This window comes from Cynocephalus volans, chromosome 14 (genome assembly GCF_027409185.1).
Source record: "Cynocephalus volans isolate mCynVol1 chromosome 14, mCynVol1.pri, whole genome shotgun sequence".
Classification (NCBI taxonomy): domain Eukaryota; kingdom Metazoa; phylum Chordata; class Mammalia; order Dermoptera; family Cynocephalidae; genus Cynocephalus; species Cynocephalus volans.
In genome coordinates, this window is record NC_084473.1 from 41272095 (window position 1) to 41294791 (window position 22697).

Sequence of the window (22697 nt, forward strand, 5' to 3'; positions counted from 1 at the left end):
TGGTGTGATGCGTTCACCATTCAGCCCATTCCTGTGCTTTTTTATTCTGTGTGTGTGTGTGTGTGTGTGTGTGTGTGTGTGTGTGTGTGTGTGTGTGTATTTTTTGGTGGCTACCTGGTAACAGGGATCAAACTCTGGACCTTGGGGTTATCAACACTATGCTGTAACCAACTGAGCTAACTGGCCAGCCCGGTTTTTAATTTTAACCTTCAGTAAAATCATTGGGTGCTTAGACCCCTCATATGAACATGTGCACATAAATGTGGACTTTAAATGGTAGCAAAAGCATTCTTACCCAATTCTGCATGAGGCTTTGCTCCAATTAAACCCACAACTCCTTTTTCTATTATTTACAGTCAGTAATCATTCAAACATTTTCTTTTTACTGAATCCTTTTTCAAATGTAAGCAGAATTTTTTTAATGGACCTATTTTTCTGTGTCTAGAACAAGGAAAACAAACAGTCACACCAGTGTCTCATAGGTTTATGAATTATTATTTACATTCTTGGACCAACTCAGTCACAATTTCTAAATACCACATATCCCTGCAAGTTGGAATAGCAAGGAACCGTGATCTATTTCCATTGAATCCAAGGCCTGAGTGGATCCAAGGGGCACAAATGGAGTCTTAATGGTTACAAGACTTAAGATGTCCTATCAGGAAAGAAATACATGACATTCTTATTTCAGACATTCAGAGCAGTGACGCACGTGTAGCAGCTTAAGTTCCATTTTCCCAGCAATGTTACTTGCTATCTGCTAATGAGATAATCCCTTATTTTAAAAACAAGTATTCCTAGGATGACAAGAACTGGAATAAATGCATATAAAATCAGAAAGTTTGTTTTGAATCTGGATGTTGCACCTGGGCAGGTATTCTCAATGAACTGAATTCCATTAGTGTAGATACACATTGGATTAGTTGTCACAGAACCATTTGAGCTGCCTGCCAAGGAAAAGATTGACAACATCAGCTTTGGCACATCTCAGGAAACTTAATCAGCAAGTATTTACCGAATGTTCACCAGTGCTTAGCACTCTTCTAAGAACCCTATTCATGACAGACACAGGATATTTTAGAGCCCCGAATTCACAATTAGATGAAGAAAGAGTGAGTTTTCTAGGCCTTGGATTCATTTGAAGATGGAGATGGGTTTGTTTCTATTTTGTGTATATAAAACCATTACCTTATTCCCAATAAAAATCATGATTACTTAGCACTGAATATCCTAAAGTTACTGATGTTATCACCTAAAAATATTTAAAACAGGTACTAAACTCTATCACGCTCTTTAGTTGTCTTCAGAGTGGCCCTGGGATTTCTAGTGGCCATAAGAACCTTGTCGTGTTCCCACCGCCCACTCCTGAGACTGGAGAATTGACTTTTGCCAAAAATGGCTTTACCCTGCTATACGCTGTGTACATTTTGGGGAACAAGAAGCCACTTTAGCCTGCTTCAATGTATTTGGTACCACTGGTCTCTAACAACCAGCCCCCTGAAGGCAGGTACAATGACATCACCAAGGTGTATACACAGAATTGAAGAAATAGAGCTGCAGGCAGCTGTCTTAGAGCACGCTGCCCCCGAGAGTCCGAATGACCAGGGTTCAAGTCTGTTTCCTACAGAATCAGGCATGCTGTTAATAAATATACTTAATCCAAAAAAAAAAAAAGTGTTCGGTAGATACAGGAATTGAGTCCATCTAGAATACAGTAGACTAGTTTGCCTCAGTGTACATAAGGTCTTTCATTTTCTAATAAGATCAAAGTGGCCTTAAGCTATTGACCTTTGATAGACTAACTTGACCACTGCTTATTTTCTTTTTAATCAGAGAAAATATTGGATTTATTTTTAAACAAAATTTTAAATCAATTTATTATAAAATATAGCTTTTATTTCAAAAATACATTTCTCTCAGGAAATTGCTTCCTCAGAGTAATATGTAAAAACAGTATTCCAAAATAGAATACTTACCACAAGTTAAATCCAGTCCATAGAACTCATTGACTACAAGAATCTCACTGCAATATTTTTGAAATGTAAAATAACTGATGATTTTAAAAAGAACAGGCATTTCTTCCACGTTTCTTAAGAAAAAGAAAGAGAGATGACATTGAATAGGCACTGGTAATAGTCCTACCAAATGAAAAGAAAGGCAATCTTTATGTTTTCCAACATGAATATAGTTTTCCATCTCTCTATTGTAAAAATTATGCTCACTATAAAAAACTTCAGACAGTTTTAAAAAATATAAATACCATTGCCCAGAAATAACATTTTGGTGATACATACAACGTATGTGTGTTTACAAAATTTTACATACGTAGAATTAAACTCTTCATGTTCTTTCCTAATCTGCTTTTCTCCTTCCATACATGTCTCAGACATTCTCCAAAGTCAGTAAGCATAGCACTTTGTCATTTTTAATGACTGCTTGGTGGTTCATTATAGTAGTGACTTTAATTTAACAACCCCCTTATGATCGGTTGGTATGTAATTTTTTTGGTAAGCACCATTGATATAAACATACAAGAAAACACACACCTAACATCACATTAGAGGAGGATATTTGTGATTAAACAGATTTGAAGGTGCTAGTGTATGAAATGAGAACTAGAATACAAAGGGGAAAGGACAAAGAGCAAGTAGACATTCATTGTGAAGATGGAATATGTCTCTTCTCCAGCAATCTATTTTAGGAGAAACTGCATAGTGACACCGTGGCCTTCTTGGTCCACTATATAGTTTCTATCAGTCAAAAATATATTAATTTTTTTCTATTTGCAAAGCACTAGTTTTAGGTGCTTGAGGAATTCAAAAGAAATATCCTACCCCTAAAGAACTCACAATGTAGTTAGGGACATAAAACATATATCAAGACTATAAAAGTACAGAGTAGTAAACTATTTGTGCCAAGAAAGTATTAAGTATCAGTACCACATATCCATGACATTCTTGTGTTTAGTGTTTATGGTTTCACCTATTACCAAATGACCCCCAAATTTCATAACTTTCAGTTATTGACAATTTTCTGAGGCACAAAATAAAATTGAATTAACCACATTGAGAGGCTGCTAATTGAAAATGCTTGATGGAAATCTGGAAAGGAATTGAGGGAATAGGAAGGACGTTCTAGGAAGGCAGAAATGGTGTGAGCACGGGCATGTCAAAGGTTGCATATGAGACTGAATAGACTAGAAAGCCTGGAGCAGAGGATTTGGAGCGGGAGCCGTGGGAGGTGAATTTGGGACAATAGCCAAAAACAGCCATTGCAGGGCCTTGAAACAAGTTGACATCAAATGACTATGGGAAAAGTCATGTTGAAATCAGTATTTTAAGAAAATTAATGTGACACCAGCAAGTATGATGGACCAGAATAAGGGCAGATTCAGAACAACAAAAAGGGAGCAGGCTACAGCAAAAGTTCAAGTATGAGGTGACAAAGGCCTGGAATAGGATGAGGACCATGAGACAGACAATGGCCGTCTGGCTAGAGTGCCACCTCTTTGAGGCAGGAACTGCGTGCCTTTATCCCTCCGTGCACCACACAGGGCTAAACACAAAATAAATGCTCCATGTGCATTTGTGGTTTGATACCAGAAAAGAAAGCCAACATGATCTGGTGACTGATCCACTGTGTAGGCAGTCCAAGGAGAGAGTCATTCATTTATTCACTCAACTCAAAATAGCTTCTGCAAACCTAATTGGTTCAAGACCAAGGGCTGACCACTGGGAGGTGAATGAGACACAGCTGTTGCCCTCAAGAGGCTGACAATCTATAAAAGACTGCAATACGAGGTGGCACATGACGGGAGAAAACAAAGGGGACTTTCAGAGAGAGAACTCCAGCCATGGGAACAGTGGACAGGCTGTGTGCAGGTGGCAGACAGAGATCAGAGAACAGGGATCAGTGAAAGGCACAAGAGGAGAAGCGCGCTGTGTCTCTGATAGAAATCCTTGGAGTGCTTTAAAGAGGGAGGGACCATGGATCTAAATTTAATGACATGGAACTGTCCATGTTATCTTGTTAAATGGGAAAGAAAGTATGCAAACTTTACATTTTACACAATAGTATGATCTCATTTTTATGAAAAATTACATAAAAGTCTAGCAAGATATACAACAATATTGAGTTGCGGGTTATGATGCTTCAGGTAACTTTTACTTTCTCCCTCATACATTTCTATATTGTTTGTACTCTTTTCCCCAAAGATCTTGCATTATTTCATAAGCAGAAAGAACAGCAAAGCCTTATCCAATTAATACCCTTTTCCCAAAAACCATATCTATGAAAATAGTGCTAGGTTGATTGGAACATGTAATGATTTAAATAATATAAAAGAGAGGCGGTGCCCGAGGTTGGGTCTGTGCCTTGCTGGCTTGATTCTGTACCCATGGGGTGATTTGATTTGTGCGTTTTTTATAGACGCTAACAATCCACTTAAGTACCGTAGACAAACACAATGCAATGGTGTCGTCATAAAAAATATCCTTGGTTGATCAAAAACTAGCTCCCTTTGCTTTACAATATCTCACCTTTACATAACTCACTACCGTTGTGTTTTCACACTGATAATCTCATTTGCTCATCATGATCCCTTTAGGTAGGTGGGGCTGAGGTAATTATCTCCATTTTATAAGTGAGGAAACTAATTTAGATAGAAAAGTGACTTGCCCATGGCCATGTGGCAGCTAAGTGATAGATTTCTGACTCCTAGGTCAGCCTTCTCTGCAGGGAGCCACGTGGTCACAGGAGAGTCTTCATGGTGGTGTGACTTGAGCAAAGTCATGTCTGAGTTCACTTTTTCTTCTGAAAACAGATTGCTCTGAGAGTTAAATAACTAAACTATAAATATAATTATATATAGGTGATGCTCAGTAGGTTTTTTTTGTTTATTTGATTTTTAAGTCAAAGAAACAGAGCTTTCTTCACATTTGTTCAGGGACCCAAAGTTTACTTACTATATCCCACTCCCGTCACCTCTGGGGATCATTTTTACCCTTTTAAATTTTCAACTCTTTCTACTATTGCTTTTTAAAAATGTATGTATATACAGGTATTATATTCAACACTACACAGATAAGCACCCCACAGATATGTACAATCAATTATGTTTCAATAAAAAAGAAAACACTAATAAAATAGAAAAAATGTGTGTATATACAGGTATTAAAATGTGTGCATATACAGGTATTGATATTCAACACTTCACAGATACATACAATCATGTTTCAATTAAAAACACTAATAAAATAGCAAAAAAAAAATAAAAGTGTGTGTATGTGTATATATATATATATAAATAATATATATATATATATATGGTTTTTTCTTGGTTATAAAATGATGATTATCCCTTTAGAAAACTTTAAAAATACAGAAAATATGAATAAAATAATTGACGGATTTCACCCAGAGATAATTACTGTTAACATTTGGTATATGTCTTTAAGTCCTGATGCTTTTTTGAACAATCTTCTATTCTGCAGGATCTTTCCTTATCTAACTTGTGTTAATTCCTAAAAATAACTGGGAATTGAGAACTAGAGCAGAGACTCAACAGTACCAGGTCGTAAATGAACTAATATGCATGCTATTTTAGCCTGTAAAATGGGCTGGAACTCACATGTGCTGTGAGTTTTTCTGGAACATCCAGATTGGTTTTCCTCTCTTGTTATAGTGGCTTATTACATGTGAATCATATCAGTAACATGCTAATCTTGTAATTTCCTGATTCTCAATAAAAAGACATTTTATTGATTGAATGGTCAACAGTTCAAGGTCTAAGGCAATAATTATTAGCAAGCAGTATAAATACTCCAGACTATCCAGTGATACCTTTAAGCAGTATCACACATCTCTTTTCTGGAATTCCTTTATAGCAGTCATTATCAGGTAATAATTACCAACAAATTATACCAGTCTAATTTCTTTGAATCATTATATCTTACCTGACGAATCCAGATCCAACAAGCACCCCAGCAATGCTCAGCAGAGCCACTACACTGTTAACTAAGTTTGGGTTTTGGATAATACCAAGTAGCACGAGAGTTAGAAATTCACCAATTAAGTGGGGGGCCAAGAGAGCAGCAGAGAAGTATCCAAATCTGGCAGGCTCAGGATATAAGCCCAGAGTCCTAGAAAAACATAAAGTCTTTAGTTTCCTCCCCAAGCCTTATCATTTAAGAAAAATACCACACTTGCCTCCTATGAATAAACCCTTGGTGGTTAGTGGGTGGAAGGAGTGTGCAGGGCACCCAAACGCTGTTGAGAACAGAGGTTTGGGGGACAGAGCCAACATCTGAGGACATTTATTACTGCAAATTGTTTCTGTTGGCTCTAACTCAATGTGAGCCGCCTTTTCCCTTTTACAGCTCTTTGGGCTCTCGAAGGAAAGTATTAAATTACTTAGACAAGTCACAAGTAACTGCAATAAGTAGGGTGTGGAACTGTCCAGGCTTCTTCATAAATAACCACTTTCTGCCCAGCTAGCACCATTCCTACCCTAGCGCTAAGGGCTCACCTAACCTGCTTCTCAACATCTCCTTCCCTGTTGCGTGGGATGAAATGGTATTATCATCCCACCTGTGGGATTACTACCAACAGGAAACCCTCAGTGCTTTCATCCCCAATCAGATTAGCCCTCCGCGGGCCTACTCCATTCCATTCCTGTCTTTCGTTCTACCGACCCCTTCCATTGATTTGACCCTCATTTTCTGTAAACAAACTGGGCATGCCCCTTTCCTCTTACATTCCTTTCACTAAATTACATTACCCTGGTGATAGCATTAGATATGGCCACTCTTTATTCCATTTGTAGAGTAAGGAAAAGAAGTTGGCATGTCTTATACCCACCCCACCCTACCACTCTTCAAAGCCATGCACCTTTCCTCCTGGGCAAATCATGAAGTTGGCTTATTCTATTAATTCCCTTCCCCATTGTAGCCTTTTGTGACTTTTAAAACATTCTCTCACCTTTGATGATTTTACAGCATCTGAACCAGGATCATTCTTTCCACTCCTGTCCACTATCATTTTCCTTAAGGTCTTTAAGCTTCTCGGTGAGCCATCAACATCAGTGTATCCTAGTTAGCTAATCTCATTCCAGAGGCTCCATCTACCTAATCTTGATCACTCAAGACTTAGATAATACTTAGACTTGAATTTAGATAATACTAAATACTGGACTTAGATAATACTCAAAATTGTTCCACTTCCAAGATTTCACAGTGTCCAGGATGGCCTCAAACTCAGGGTCTGGCTCCTCTTCCAGGGAGACATGGCCATCCCTGTTGGGACCCACAGGGCACAGGACACTTCCAAGATTTCAGATTCTGAAAACTGCTCCTGTCTGATCGTGGCCTCTGTCTCCCATTTCCACAATGCCTCACTGCCTCAGATCCTTGCCCCCTTCTGTCATTCTTTGCCTTATCGATCCCCACCTCTGGGGACCCTGCTCTGCCACTTAAGCAATTGAAGGTGTGTTGAACATGGCATATTGCTGTACCAATCAGATCCACTCTGCCACTTTGCCTCAGCTGACCCCTAAGGTTTCCTCATTGCATCTTGGGTTCTAATGGCATGTCTCATCATGGCTGATAGAAACCTCTATATTAAATTAGCCCCGCTCCCCAATTTTAATCTCTCTCCCCAGTGCTTGGCAGATGAATTCACCTCTCATTTTATGAATTTTTTGCTGTCTTTATCTTGTCTTTCATTCTCTCTCTTTCCCCTCTTTGCCAAGTGTGACCCTATCCACCTGCATCCTTGATCCCATGTTATTCTGATTCCTCTGACCCTACCTTGGTTTACTCTGGAAACTTGATCTGTGACTTATCCAAATTTTAGCTGTATTTTCATCTTCTCTCAATCTAATGTTTTTTGATTGTGTTATTTACCACATCCTAAAACAACCATTCTTTGAGCCTGATAATTATTTAGGCAACTGCTCGCTCATCATCCTACCATACACTGCCAAGCTTCTCCAACAGCACCTACTGCCTTGTAAGCCTGCTTGCACCCCTACCACTCCACAGAAGCTCTTTTTTGGAAGATTGCAATGACCCCTCATCATGGCCTCACCTCCTTAACCTCCGCAGTACTGAACGGGTTTACAAACCTCCTCAAAACTCTTGCCTCCTCATCTTCAACGATGCTGCCCAACTCTGCTTCTCCTTTACCTCCCTGACCACCCCATGCCTCCTCCCTTGGCTTGCTATCCTCTTCCCAGCCTCTGAATATGCCCGTCTGAAGGTTTTACACTCAGACTGCTTCCTCCCTGCACCTGGGCCCCACATGCCCCTGGGTCCCAGCTCTTCAGAGCCCTCTTCTTAGCCGAGGCCCTGTGATGAATGTGGGACATGCTATTCCCTGGCATATGTAGACTTGCAGCTTGCTCTTAGGTCCCAAGCAGCCTGCAATTGGATTATTTTATTGATAATAAATTTCCTCAAAGACAGGCATTGTACTCGACATTGATGAGCAGAATGTAGATCCTCCAGAGCAGAGAACATGGAGTAGTTCATCCCAGAGCTCTCTCTCCCCGAGTCCCACTGGCCCTCCCTGAGTCATGCGGGCCTGGCTCCCGGTGAACTGAATGCCCCTGAGCACCCTTACCAGTAGCTCACACTGCTGAAGAGCACAATGGCAACGATGCTGAAGGGGAGGATGTGCAGCATATAGGCCAGCAGCATCTGCCACTTCTGGTACAGGCCGTCTTGACTCTCCTGGTCACTGACAGCTCGCAGCACAGGAACTGGGTATGGAAGGCAGGTTTCAGAACAGCTAGCACCACACAGCTGAGGGAGGGAGAGCTAGCCCAAGCTGAACTTGAGCTCTGTCAGGGCTGGATGGTGAGGACCAGCTGGGTGTGGAAGGAGGGAACCTGCCATCCATAGGGCAATAAATACTCCCCACCCCAGAAATCTACACTCTACCTAAATTGCAATGCAGCTGCAAAAGATAAAATGTGTTTCCTTCTCTCTAAAGTCGGGGGGTTGTCACCAATTCAAGAAAAGCATATCCAAAAGGGGCATGAATGAGTGATTCAAGGCCCTCTGTCCTCTGTGTGTGCAGGATCAGGGCCCCTGCAGCAGCCTGCATTTGGCATTGCTCTCAGGGGAGAATCTGGTAGATGCAGAGACTTTTCACTCCCCTCACATCCATCTCAAGGCCCTACTTGGCAGAAGCATTGTCCTTCCCTCTATTCTCTGAACTTAGTGCTACATTTTGGGAATCCCATTGATAACCGTTTTCCTGTATCAACTGTAACATGAGGCAACTAGATGTTGCTTCTGGAGTCCCATGGAGTTTGAAAATAAGGTGCTGGTTGTCCTAAAATAGGCTCCAAAAAGAAACCAGTGTTGCGAAGTTGGCCTGGTGGCTAGGGCCCCATCGGTTGTGCATTTTAGTGGTCAAGATGAGATACGAGGAATGATCTTTGGAAAAACTCTTCCCAAACTCTACCCCATCAGCATCTCATAACTTTGTGTTTCCCTGGACCCTGAGACTCTCAGAGAGATCCACCTCTAATTCACATTCAGGTGTTAGTAACTCGATAGTTACCTTTCCTTCCCCAGAGAGAATCTCAGGACAGGGCCAGGTTTAGCTCAGAGAAATACTTACAATGGTGGCCTTTTGCAAGGTGGCAGCTGGAGAAGGGAGATATTGAGGGAAAAAGGATTGCACCTCCTGCATGTGGGCACTTACACAGAGTCACAGCATTGAGCATGCCTGTGTACGGGGTGGCACCCACAAACTGGTACAGGATACCCACGCGGTCCTGGACGGCACCCGTCAGCACATTGTTCTGGACCCGTAGGAGGAAGAAAATGATGAACAGACCCATGATCAGATTCTGAACGAGACGCATAATCACTGCCAGCTTCTCTCTCAGTGAGTTTCTCATCACTCTCCTGAAAACCAAACACCCGTATTTGAATTCCTTTTCTTTTATTATCAGTGGCTGTCTAAAGACTAAAACGGGCCTTACATCTGTGCGGCTCTTACCTCAAGAGAACACCCAGTTTAGAGAGAGCTCCAGGAGATTCTCTGGTTTTGAAGGGAACCATTGGCAATGTTCTGAGGTGTTTTGTTCTTTCAATATTCTCCAAAGTTTTGTGGCAAATTGCTGATTCTCTGTAGGCAGATTCAATCATCTGGACTCTCTGGTAGGTTTTTATTTCCCGTTCTTTGCTTTGGGTATCCACTGATGTCAGATCCACTAAAAGTTTTCCCGAAAGATATGACCCATGTGTTTTTTAATGCACATATGTATATAATGCATAATATATGTTCATCATTGATTCAGTAGTACTACCCATAATACCTCATTCCATCAGAATAAAACCTGTTGTTCATGTGCACCTATAAAATCAGATTTTTTTTTTTTTGGCAGCTGGCCAATATGGGGATCCTAACCTTTGACCTTGGTGTTATCAGCACCATGCTCTAATCAAGTGAGCTAATCAGCCAGCCCCAAATCAGAATATTTTAAAGCTAACTGCCAAGACCGTGAGGATCCCACTGAGACAGTCTGGAAGAACTCAAAAGCTCAGCTAATTTTTCTCTCAAAAAGTAAAAGTGCACCAATTTGTTTGAGAGCAATCCCCCACCTCATTCTGGTAGGTCATCTATGGCAAGTTAGTTGACCCAGCCACATTAATTCCTTGAAAAGTCAAAAACACCAAAACAAAAGCAAAAATGAACCCCACTAGGGCTTGTGTCATCTAGGCAGAAAACTGAGATGAGAAAATTTAAAAAACATTTATGATGGGAAATGTGAAAAAAAGAACTTACTATAGAAGTCAAAAGGGTTTGAATGTTCAGGACAAGGGTAACCACAGTCACTAAAGAAATCAAGCAATTCCACTGGTGTGCCGCAGAAAACCAGCTCTCCGAAGCTGAGGATGGCGATTTTGTCAAAGAGCTGATCAGACAACAGATGGTGTTAGTGTGTGATCCAGTCACCATGCCCCTATGGGAAACACATTTCCAAGCAGCCGGTCCCTTGATTACCTATACCACGTGTCAGTGTTCTTAATGCGTCCGTTGGAGACGCTCAAAGTGCAGTCCTATATTTGTCGGCCTGGGCTAGCACTGCAGATCCCAAGCCCCAGCATCACATCTGGCGTAGAGGAGAACTATGGACTTGGCTTAAGTCCCAGCCATGCCAGCGAGTGACTATGGCCAAGCAAGCTCGGGTGGTTTTTTGTTTTTGTTTTAAATCTCAGATCCTCATCTATAAAAAGATAATAATAGCTATACTAAAAGGATACTGGGAGAATAAAGTGAGATTTTTTTAAAGAAATCTGTGTGACTCAGTGGAAAAACACAGCCTTTGAAGCCAACTCAACCATGAATGCCATTTCCAGCTTCTTACTGACTGTGATATTGGCTCACTGTTGAATCATTTCCAAGTTTCACTCTTTCCCTCTGTAAGGTGGATATACTGACACTGACCTCATAGGATTGTTGTGAAGATGAAATGAGCCAGTGTATAGAACATTTGGTACATGGTAGGTGCTAAAAGAAATGAGTGTCCATACGTTGCCCTCCCATATCAGGAGCTGTCAGCTCCAATTGCTTTAGTGCTCATCTTTTCCCTGCCCCCATGATTCCCAGCTCAACACACCACATACTCACACTCAACCAGCTGAGCAGAACAAAAGATGCCCCCCATTACCTGAAAGAGCTCAGAGCGGGGCTGGTGGATGGTGAGGATCACGATGCGGTTCCTGCGGGCCAGCTGGGCTAGGAGGACGACGATATGGTTCGCAGTCAAGCAGTCCAGGCCTGTGGTCGGCTCATCAAGTAGCATGACCTCTGCCAGCAAAGAGGGGTCAGACTTCCCAGCAGCTGCAGAGCCCAGACTCCATGCATAAACTCAAGAGTTTTGAACAATCCCTTATTGAACTGTCCTGCCCCATCCAAATAGGGAGGGTAAGAAGTAGCCACATGCAAACTGGCTTCCAGCCTGAGCCCAGGAGAAAGGCCCAAACCTGGGAGGGCCAAATGCCCAGCTCCAGAACACATTTGGCCCTTAATCCTCAAAGGGCCAGGGGAGCAACCAAATCAGACCTCTAACAGGGTTCTATGGACTATTTTGGCTCTGTCCAGGGAAACCTGATGGAGAACGAGTGCTGGCACCAAGTTGTTTTGAAAAAGCTCAGAGGAGGCTGTTTAAAACAACATGACCCCATTTCATGTCTGCAGACTCTCCAATACAATCAGAGCCTTTGCCTTGCAAAAAATTCTGACCCATGAAACAAGGTCCAAGATGGGGCAGGCATTTGAGTTATTTAGACGGTTTAACTATAGCTTGTTTCTACCCCAAAAGTGACAAGGACTCTCAAAAGCATCCCTCTTATTTGCCTTCCAGTGACCAAGCACCATCTGAAGAATAGGCAGTCTTGTTCTACTGCAGTGTAAAGAAAGAATCCAGGTGCAGTATCTCCTCTCCCAGGTGCATACAGGTGGTGAGGTTTCCCCAGGTGGTAGGGGAGATGACCAATCAGGCCGGGGAAGGCAGGGGACTGGCTACTCCATCTTGATAGATCCTTCCCCACAGCATATACACTTTTGAGTTTATCACTCAGATTCCTACTTTAATTCCTGCCGTTTCATAAATAGATGTAGTCATACCAAAACTCACTAGCTTTCCCCAGCAAACACAGTGGTAGTCCTCTGATAAGAAGTAGGGATGAGCAGGGCAGGGCGCTATATTCATGCAAGACCCTAATGGAACACATATGCGATGCTTCCAAGTCCAAGAGCTATTTTATACTTGGACGATGGAATAGCATCTGGAAATGAACTATACAGCATTTCCAACAAAACTGGGTCCCCAGCTTGAAAAACCTCAGTGATTTCAGTTCTGCATAACCCCCTTTCCAAATGGGGACTATAAGAAAGGGCCTAAAGTATCTGCAGACACATGGGAGATGCCCAGGCAGCAGTTTGGGGTCTCACTTACTGGGATTCTGGAGGAGCTGGGCTGCAATGGAGACCCTACGCCGCTCACCGCTGGAAATTCCTCCCAAATTGTAATTACCAATCTGTTGGTCTGCCACGTGGCTCAGACTCAGCTCTGCCATGACCGTTTCCACCTAGAGGAGACACAAAGTCCAGGAAGCCTGGGTGTTGTGGTGGCTGCAACTGCAGTTCATGGCCTGGGAATGGCATGCAAGAGGCGACACGCCTCCCTAGAATGTACTCCCTGGAAAGGGCCACTTTCAGACATGCCACACACTGGGGAAGCCTGTTATAATATAGGCCAATTTAGTTTAAATTATTATTTAAACATAAATATAATACACATGTCAGATTTAAGTAAATAATATAAACCTTTTTTTAAATACCTAGAGCAACAACTGCTTAATCTTGAGTTAGTGAAATTCACCAGGAAACAATGGATATTTCATTGAACTCCTATTCTCAGATGCCACAGTCAGTCCAGCTTGTACAGAATAATCCCCCAAAGACATAGTTACAATCTAGCTTATTTTTCTAAGTGTTTGAGTTTTGGAACTTTATTTTAATAATTGTTTTGTATGTTTAAAAAAATTTAATTTGATTCGAACTAAACTTGTTTTGCCCTTTGTAACTCAAATACACCCTAGAGTCCCATATGATCCAATATAACTGTGGTTTTGCATCAAAGAACTATAAACCAGCTATCAAAAATAATTAAAAATAGGCTGGCTGGTTAGCTCACTTGGACAGCATGGTGTTGATAATATTAGGTCAATGGTTCAGATCCCCCATACAAGCCAGCCGCCAAAAAAAAGTAATTAAAAATAATTCCAATCTTTACTTGAATATCATTAAGGACTTTAAAGGGGACCAATTTATAACCCACAGCTATACTTCTTAAAATTCTGTTTCTTCCAATTTTCATCACTACTTAAACCCTGCAGCTCCCTGGAGCCCCTCTCTTTTCTCCTCGTTCTCAATTCCCCTATAGCAATAACTACTAACAAAACCATTTACTGACATTCTAATCAAGAAGGTTGGCCTTTTTCTTCCCTCTCTCTCTTTCCTTCTTCCACTCTCTCCAGAGACCTGTTCAAAAATCTCCATTTCGGGGCCGGCCCGTGGCTCACTCGGGAGAGTGCGATGTTGAGAACACCAAGGCCCTGGGTTCGGATCCCATATAGGGATGGCCGGTTAGCTCGCTGGCTGAGCGTGGTGCTGACAACACCAAGTCAAGGGTTAAGATCCCCTTACCGGTCATCTTTAAAAAAAAAAAAAAAAAAAAAATCTCCATTTCTAGTCCTCCCCTTACTGATTACCCCATCTGCATAAAGCCCTGGGGTAAAGCAGACAGAAAGGGACAGAGAATACTTACATGGTCATGAGTTTTGTTCCCTTATACCCCTACTGAGGTTGTATTACTTTTATAATTAAAAAAACAAAAACAAAAACATTGCATTAAAAAACAACATCAAACTAGATTGGAATAAAAGGGGATGATTTATGGAACAAAATGCCAGAAGAGACAGAGGGTGCGATCAACAACATAGATGAAGCTTTAGCCAAAAGAAGGGACACATCTGAAATAGACAAGAAGGAATAATGGGAAAGTAAAAACATATGCTATGTTCTGGTAGAAAGAAGGGTCTCCTCTGCCATCAGAGTAGAAGGATCCCAGAATTGAGTTTTGCTTTGCTTTGGTTGGATTTATGCGCTCACCAGCCAAGGTAGATTTCTGAGCCTCCTTTCACCTTTCTACAACATCAAGAAAGGAGTAAGCTTGCCCATTTGGCTCAGAAAGGATGGGCAGAGAAGACATTTACTTAATTCATTTCACCCCAGCAGGAAGACTCTCCCATACTTTGCAATCACCATTGGCAATGGACTTCACAGTCTTTGAAGGTACCATCGGGATCATCAAGTCCAACTCTCTCTATGCTCTGTGCTTTCACATACCCGATTTATTCATCACATCAACTCCAGGAGAGATGCATTATTATTCCATTTATTATAGAGGAGAGAACAGATTCTCGGAGAGGTCCATAACCTGTCCAAGGTCCTGCCATTAGCAAATGGCAGAGCCGGGATTGAGAGTGGGACCATCTGGGCTCTCTCAGGTGGTCCACAAAGACAAGGTTTAACTGATAGCCCACAGCCACAACCTGCTCACGTCAGCCACACTTTATTTTCAAGTTCCTCCAGGGACAGAAGCAGATCTGCCATGCTGTCTCCTCTGTTATTACCAGCACTTCCTTCTCACTAATTGACTTCATCAGGATTTTAAACCCTGTGGACGGGGTTTGCTCAGAAAGGACTCTCAAGCAGGGAGAACTCTGTGCTATCAGCCTTTGCAGGACATCTATGGGCTGCCCATGCCAGGGAGAGGGACCATTCACTAGAGGGGCAGATTTGCCGTCAGTCAATTTCAAGGAACCCGTGAATTTTCTGACTATTTATGCAAATATGTCCATTTCCTGGGTTAGGGCTGCAGTGCCGTTCTCAGATTCTCTCAACGGGATGTGTGGTGTAAATGGATCACTAACTCAGAAGAATGTGTTCATGAATTCATTCCTCCCACCCAATACCAATGGGGTTTTCTCCTAGTCATTTTAGAAGAGAAATACTAAGGCAAGCAGAGAGAAAGCCTGCAGGGGGGCTGTGTGTGCCGGCTCCTCACCCGCCCCTCATTGTGCAGGGCCACCAAGCCACGTGAACATGCCTGTGCACATCGAGCCTCCCATGGGCTGAACTCTGACCTCCGTTTCTCAGACTATAAGGGGGATCAGGGAGGCATGGTAGGGCTGGAGGGTCTGGGTCCTTGTCCCAGCTCTGCCATTCCTAGTTGTCTGATCTTGGTCTCCTGGGCTGTCAGTTTCTTGTTTTGCAAGGTGGAGATAATGCCTCCCTCATAGGGTTCATGTCAGAGGAAATGAGATACTGTGTTTGCACAAGCCCTGTCTAATGCCAGCCAGACAAAAGAGCTCAGTTCAGGGTACAGCCTAGTGAAATAGCAAGAACCTTGCACTTCCTTCTTGGTACTCTAAGGTAAGGCATCTTTCCCTGAGGCTGATTGATGGTCCTTGAGGGCAAGACCCCTGGCTAAGGCCCCTCCAGACTGAAAGTTACATCCCAGAATTGCCCAGAATTCCCAAACAGAAGAATGCCGTTTATTCACCTACAGCATCACAACAAACAAGCCTGATGCCCAGGAAGCTGTAACTCTTTGAAGGTGGCACATCTGCCTGTCCCAAGCCTTCACAGTCTAGGCAGAAATGAGGCAATGTTTCCAGGTAAGTTTCCAGTGGGTTTACCTGCAGCTACTTCCAAATTGGGTACATTAAAGAAACACATTGGAATCAAGAAAGAGTTGACAATTCAATAGTTTCTTTCTTCATTGACTTACTCTGGTTTAATGAGGCACATTCAAGATGCCTCAAAGCAAGCTGAGAGAAAAATCAGTGGGGAAATAATCATATCTGCTCAATCACAGAGCTTGCAAAACAGCACTGTCCTACAGAAAGAATGCAAGCCAAATACAGAATTGAAATATTTTAGTAGCCATATGTTTACAAGTAAAAAGAAACAGGTGAATTCATTTTAATAACATAATCTTATTTATGGCCCAAATATTATCATTTCAGCCTGGAATCAGTATTTTTTAAAATTCTTAATGAGATGGGTTCACATTCTGTTTTTCCAGACTAAGTGTCTAAAATCCATCTCATCTTTTACACTTAGCAAGCTCATGTCACTGTGGACTAGGCACTTGTCAAGTACTCAAAAGGCACGTGTGACAAGTGCATGCCGTCTTGGACAGCCCTAGAGTGAGGGGTGAAGAGCCAAGCGGAGGCAAGAGAAGAGGGGTGCAAAGCCACCCCGGCGTGACGAGTGTCTCGGGTTTTGTCCCGCGTGCGCCCCATGCCACTCTGAGCACGGCGTCACCCACCTTCTTCTGGAGGTGGCCGGGGTAGTCTGGGCGGATGGCCAGCAGCGCCGTGTAGTGCAGTGTCTCGCGCACCGTGAGGCTGCTGAGCAGCGTGTCGTTCTGTGGGAGAGGGGGCGTCAGCGTGGCCCGAGCCCTGCGCGGCCGGGCGGCAGGGTTGGGTGGGCGCCCACCTGCAGGACGTAGGAGAAGCAGTCCTGGAACTGCTCCCTGCGCAGCGCCTGGCCGTTGACACAGACCTCCCCGAGGAAGGTCCCCTTGTGCTGCAGCCTCCCGGACATGGCATCTAGCAGCGTGGTTTTCCCTGAGCCTGGGGGGCGACAAGAGAAGGCCCTGGAGGAGTCCCCACGCCAGGGCATTGGGGAACTTCTCGATACCTCTGTGGAGGCGTGACCCCGGGTGCCAGCTTTGGACCTCATGTGTCAAACTCCCTTGGCACCCATGAGAGTCTCCAGTTTGTCCCCTGAGAGGGGAACAAGCCATTTCTCTCATGCGGGTCAGGACTGACAGTGCTTTGACTACCTGCTTATTTGCTTTTTAAATTGTTTGGGGTTGAAAAAGAAAATACCTATAAGATCAGAATAAAAGAAAAGCCAGGGCTCTTGGAAACGTTTGGATCCAAGGACATCTGAATTTCTTTTTGTGCTCCTCTAGGATTGTCTGGTTGTACCTGAATGTAGGTGGAATTGTCTAGCGTCTTGCTAACGAAGTGTGGTCTGAGGACCAGCAGTATTAGCATCGCCTAAGAGCGTGTCAGAAATGCAGTCTCTCGGGCCCCTCTGTGGACCTGCTGAGTCAGATTCTTCTTTTCTACAGGATCCCGGGGAAATCTGCATGCAGGCCAGAAGCAGAGAAGCTTCTCAAAAGTCTGAGAAGCAGACTTTTCCTTCGGGAAAACCAAGTTGGCCTCAGCCTGCACTGGCGTAACCCAGCTAGTTGGCACTGAGAACATTCCCCCAGAGGAGTTGCGGGGAATGAACTGCCTGGCGCTGGAGGTGACTGGAGGACAAGGTTTCCCCTGGTTTGCTTTTGTCTAGGGTTAGAGGTTAGCTGATGCCATTAGGATAAGAATCCAGCTGGCCCCTCAGTCATATTGGACATGAACTCAACATGGGCCAGAGAGTAACAGAGGCAGAACAGACCACCCAAGGCTGTGAAGAAGCTGGAGTTAATAACAGAGGAAATAGGCAGGAGGTTCTGAGAAGATAGCAAGAGAATTCTACAGAAGATGTGATGGCTTGTGCAAAACCAAAAATAAGATCTTTCATTCAAATACTTTTAAAAAACTGCTTGTTGCCTTGAGGGGCGCAGAGATGAGCTGGCTCTGGCAGCAGCTGTCTTCTTTAACCTGTGCCTGACGAAGCTCAGAATTAGCCCCAGCATGTCCAGGTAGAGGTCAGGGTGGAGAAGAAAGGGAGCATGATTATAAAGAATTGAAATGTGACTTCATCAAGGTGTCTTTCAAAACGTGGCCTGTAATTCCCCAGTCATGATCCTAGGCTTTGGGTGTGCTTCTTCTAAGCAGAGCCCCCTGGCCTTACATTTCTGGGATCCAATTTCCATTCTGACAGAAGCTCAAAATATCCTGCAGCCTAGATTCCAGTCCCCCCACTCCATCAAAACTGGCCTCCCCGAGGGCATCAAGGCTACTTTCTGTTGCCAAATCCAGTGGCTACTTCTCTGTGCGCTGTGGACGGCTCCTCAGCAGCATTTGATACTGTTGCCTGCCCTTCTCTGTAAGTCTCTCTCCCTTGGCTTTGATGCCTCCACAGCCTCTTGGTTTACATCCTACCTGTGTGGCAGCTGCTTCCAGCCTCCTGTGGGTGATCACAGGGTTTTCTCCTGGGCCATCCTGCTCTTCCCGTGTCACAAGTTCTCACAGTGAGTGCCAACTTGCTTTAGAGCGTGGAAAGTAGCCACCTTGGAAGTAGATTCTCCAGCCCCACCCAAGCCTTCAGATGGCCGTAGCCCCAGCTGACATCTGGCTACTGCCTCATGAGAGACCCCAAGACAGAAGTGCTCAACCAAATCACTTCCAGATGTCTGACCCATAGAAACCCTGAGAGATAATAAATGACGTTTTTGTTGTTTCAAGCCACTAAGTTTTTGACACATTTTTTAAATATAGAAATAACTGATTCAGGGTTTTTTTCCCCGAATACATGTCAAATATTTATTAACTCATTAATGAGGGAACCAGCAGGATGACAAGGCTCATTTGAAAAAAGGATATGAGAAACGGAAAGGTATAGTCAGTGGAGAAAAGGTTAGAATAAGATAGCAGAGTTAGATACAAAAACAGTTAATGCCCTCCAGGGTGATAAAACCATGACCTTTGGGGTTATCTTCTCTAGTAGGACAGAAATCATTTGAAACTAAATAATCTGCAAGGAAGCATCCAGCCCAGAGTCTCGGCCATAATCGATAGCAAATAGTGAGCTAAAGAAGCTGGCCTCCGTCTGGAGTGTCAGGTGGCCTGGGTGTGCTTGCTTTAGACCACGCTCTAGTGAGACTTTGAACATGTAAGTCATCTTTTGCCTCTGATAGACACTTATCTGCTTGAGATAAAACACCAAGGAAATCATGTCACTTTTATGAAACACTATAAATACTAATAAACACTAATCTATGACGAATTCATAGATTAATTTTTTTTCTCATTTATTCAACAAATATTTATTAAACACCTACTATATGGCCAACCCTATTCTAGGTGTTAAGGGTACAGTAGGAGAATGTCCCCGCCCTTGTGGAACTTGCATTCTACCATGGATTCATATTCAGTATGAAAGATAGACACTGTCACAAAATCATGATTAGGTGTATCATCAGAAACCAGCCCTCATCCCCAGATCAAGAGCCACACCAACTGTCCTGCTGAGATGCACTCGAAGCATGACATTGCCTGTGGGACATACTTCTGAGACGGTGGCTTCAATTCCTTCTTGTCCTTAGAAGTGAGGAACTCTTCTGAGAAAGATGCTACACACCAATACTTTTATATTCTACATGAGGAATGCAACAGGTGACAGATTGTTATAGGGATGGCTCAATTTTTTTTTCTTTTTAAAGGAGTACATTATATTTATTAAAAGGAAAATTGGAATGATCTTGGATGTTATGGCACGTTTGTATAGTTAGAAATTGTTAAGAAATGGAAATAAGAACTGACAGGAAACCTCAGAAAAGTTTAGCAGATTTAGTTAGTGCTATGGTCTAGATGTTTATATCCCCTCCCGCCCAATTCATATGTTGAAATCCTCACCCCCAAGATGATGGTATTAGGAGGTGGTATTGGAAGGTGATTAGGTTATGGGGGGGAACCCTCATGATTGGGATTAGTGCCCTTATAAAAGAGGCTTGAGAGAGACCCCTCGCCCCTTTCACCATGTGAGGTTAGGGTGAGAAAATAGCTGTCTGTGAGAAAGCCGGCCCTCACCAGACACTGAATCTGCCGGCCCCTTGATCTTGGACTTCCCAGCCTCTAGAACTGTGAGAAATAAATGTTGTTTATATGCCACCCAGTCTATGTTATTGTGTTATGGCAGCCCCAGTGGACTAAGACAGTCAGTGGATTCCTTTTGATTTAATCTTAACAGCACTACCATTACCATACGATTGTGCACCTGCTGTAGCAGGTGAGTGGTTATAGATTTAACTCCCTCAGCTCTGAAGAGGCTGACCATGCCTAACTTTTATCATAGGCTTACATTCTCCATCTCCATTAAAGGGAGTGTCAGTAAATGCCAACAATTTGCAAACAACAGCTCAAGGAAGAGGCTTCTGAGAAGCCAATTTGTCAGAATATTTTAACCTTAAAATGTGCAACATGACACAGTGTAGTGGACACTGTGGTGTGCCACACAGATCCCCTCTTTAGGGCCAATACACCCATGCACCCATCCACCCCTTACCACCACCACCACCCCACCCCCCAGCTGCTAGGAATGTCAGCTGCTGCGGACTCATACTGTGACCTCACCAGGGCATGGCTCTCAGCACAAGGAGCTTCCTCACTACAGGCCACACCCTCCCAGGGCAGTGACTGGCTGATGCTGGGACACAAAGACAAACACCAAATTCAGGCTCAAATGTAGTCACCCCTGGAATGGCATGGGGAATGGCACATAGATGGCCTCAGTACAATCTGTAATGTTTAATTCCTAAAAAAAAGATCTGAAGCAAATACTGTATAATGTTAAGATTTGATAAGTCCTGATGTTAACACATGAACATTTTTATGTTATTCTCCATTTTTGATTGTATGGCTAAAATAGACCATAATAAAAAGGGACCAATGAAATCAACTAGGGGGTCTAAATGGGCATTTTTGTTTGTTGAATTCCTTTTCCTATCTATAAGCGGATAGGGGAAATTGTGTTTACTGAGCATCCCCGTATGCCAGGCACCGTGCCGGGGCCTTTCCATACTTTGAAATATGAATTCTCTTACCTTCTGGGCAGGACTTTATACTCTTTCAAGAATCTTTCTAAAGATTTTACATTAACACCAGGTTCCATTCACAGTCAAACGTGCCATTAGATTTCATTCTAATATCAAACTGTGGCCTTCGTGCTACAAGTTAAACCTCTTTCTTCAATGTGGTGTTTAAATCAAGTCAAGGCCTTTTCAGATCCTCAGTGAGCACGTGGATAAATCCTTCCCCAGCTTACCTGAGCTCCCTAAGATGCACATGATCTGCCCGCTCTCGATGTACAAGGAGATGTCTTTGAGGATCTGCCTGTTCCACCGCTGCTGGTAAGATCTGATGTCCCACCAGGGCCCGATGTGATTGCTTTAAAGGAAACCCCATAAAGGCAAAGGCAGCATGGCATCCCGGGAGGGGCCAGGCCGTGTCCCGCAGCACTGACCCCAGCTCTGCCCCACCCCAGTGGTCTCTGCGTTTCAGTCTCAATGGCCTCCCCTGTAGAACCTGGTGGGGGAGTGACCGAAGTGATCTGCCACCTAGGAAAAGGGCCTGCACAGCAGCTACTCTGAATGTCGGGTCGCTGTCTGGCTGGGAGATGACAAACAGGACACTGTTCATTCCTTAGCTCGACCAGGCTTCATTACACCTCATGTTCCCAGCACCCCTGTCCCCAAGCCCTGTACATCCACACAGGGCAGGCCCTGGACGTGCAGTGGGCAGCGGGAGGGGTAAGAGGCAGGGGCAGGAGCAGGTGCTGCTGCCTCGCTTTTCATGCCCAGGCCCTGCCCTGTGCAGAAGGAGGCGCCACTCACTGTTTCTCCTCATTTCCCAGTGGCAGCTCTTCACTTCTCCCCTCTCCACCCCGATCCACTGAAGAGGGAGCCCAAGCCCCCCAGCATGCCCCCCACTAGTGCGGAAAGGCAGCTGAGGGCTTGCAAGCCCAGCTTCATGCTCCAAGCAGGGGAGAGAAGCGCACGATCTGCCTTACCTGACGCTGTAGGAGGCATGGAGGACACCCAGGCTGTGCCGAGGCGCTGCAGCAGCTGCAGGAACCTCCTCTGGGGAGCTCTGGAAGCCTCTGTTTACTTTGAGTCCCCAGAACCCCCCAGAGGTCAAAGCCAAGAGGTCGCTACTCATAGTCAACAGGCAGCAAAGACGGGCGAGTTGTCTGGTGGCCTGACCCTCCCCGGAGTGGCTTCAGCTGAGGAGCCGGGGGCAGACTGCCCCACCTGTTCCTTGCCTGGCCCTGAAATCCCTCGTGGGGCCCTCCCAGAAGCAGGACTGGAATCAGGCCATCAATGCCATTATCTGATGGACCTTTAGCCAGAGCGTCCTTATCTTGACAGTGGG

General features: G+C 43.9%; 1 protein-coding gene across 1 annotated transcript; it reads right to left on the reverse strand.

Moving 5' to 3' along the window:
* Positions 1-753: 753 nt before the first annotated feature.
* ABCG5 (ATP binding cassette subfamily G member 5) lies at positions 754-22484 on the reverse strand. The gene is made up of 13 exons (XM_063077767.1): positions 22336-22484; positions 21592-21713; positions 17092-17228; positions 16922-17020; positions 12977-13109; positions 11687-11826; positions 10801-10930; positions 10012-10225; positions 9712-9917; positions 8620-8758; positions 5955-6140; positions 1977-2089; positions 754-947 (listed from the first exon to the last, which is right to left on the reverse strand). The coding sequence occupies exons 1-13, from the start codon at positions 22482-22484 to the stop codon at positions 754-756; spliced, it is 1962 nt and encodes a 653-aa protein (XP_062933837.1).
* Between the last annotated feature and the right edge of the window lie 213 nt (positions 22485-22697).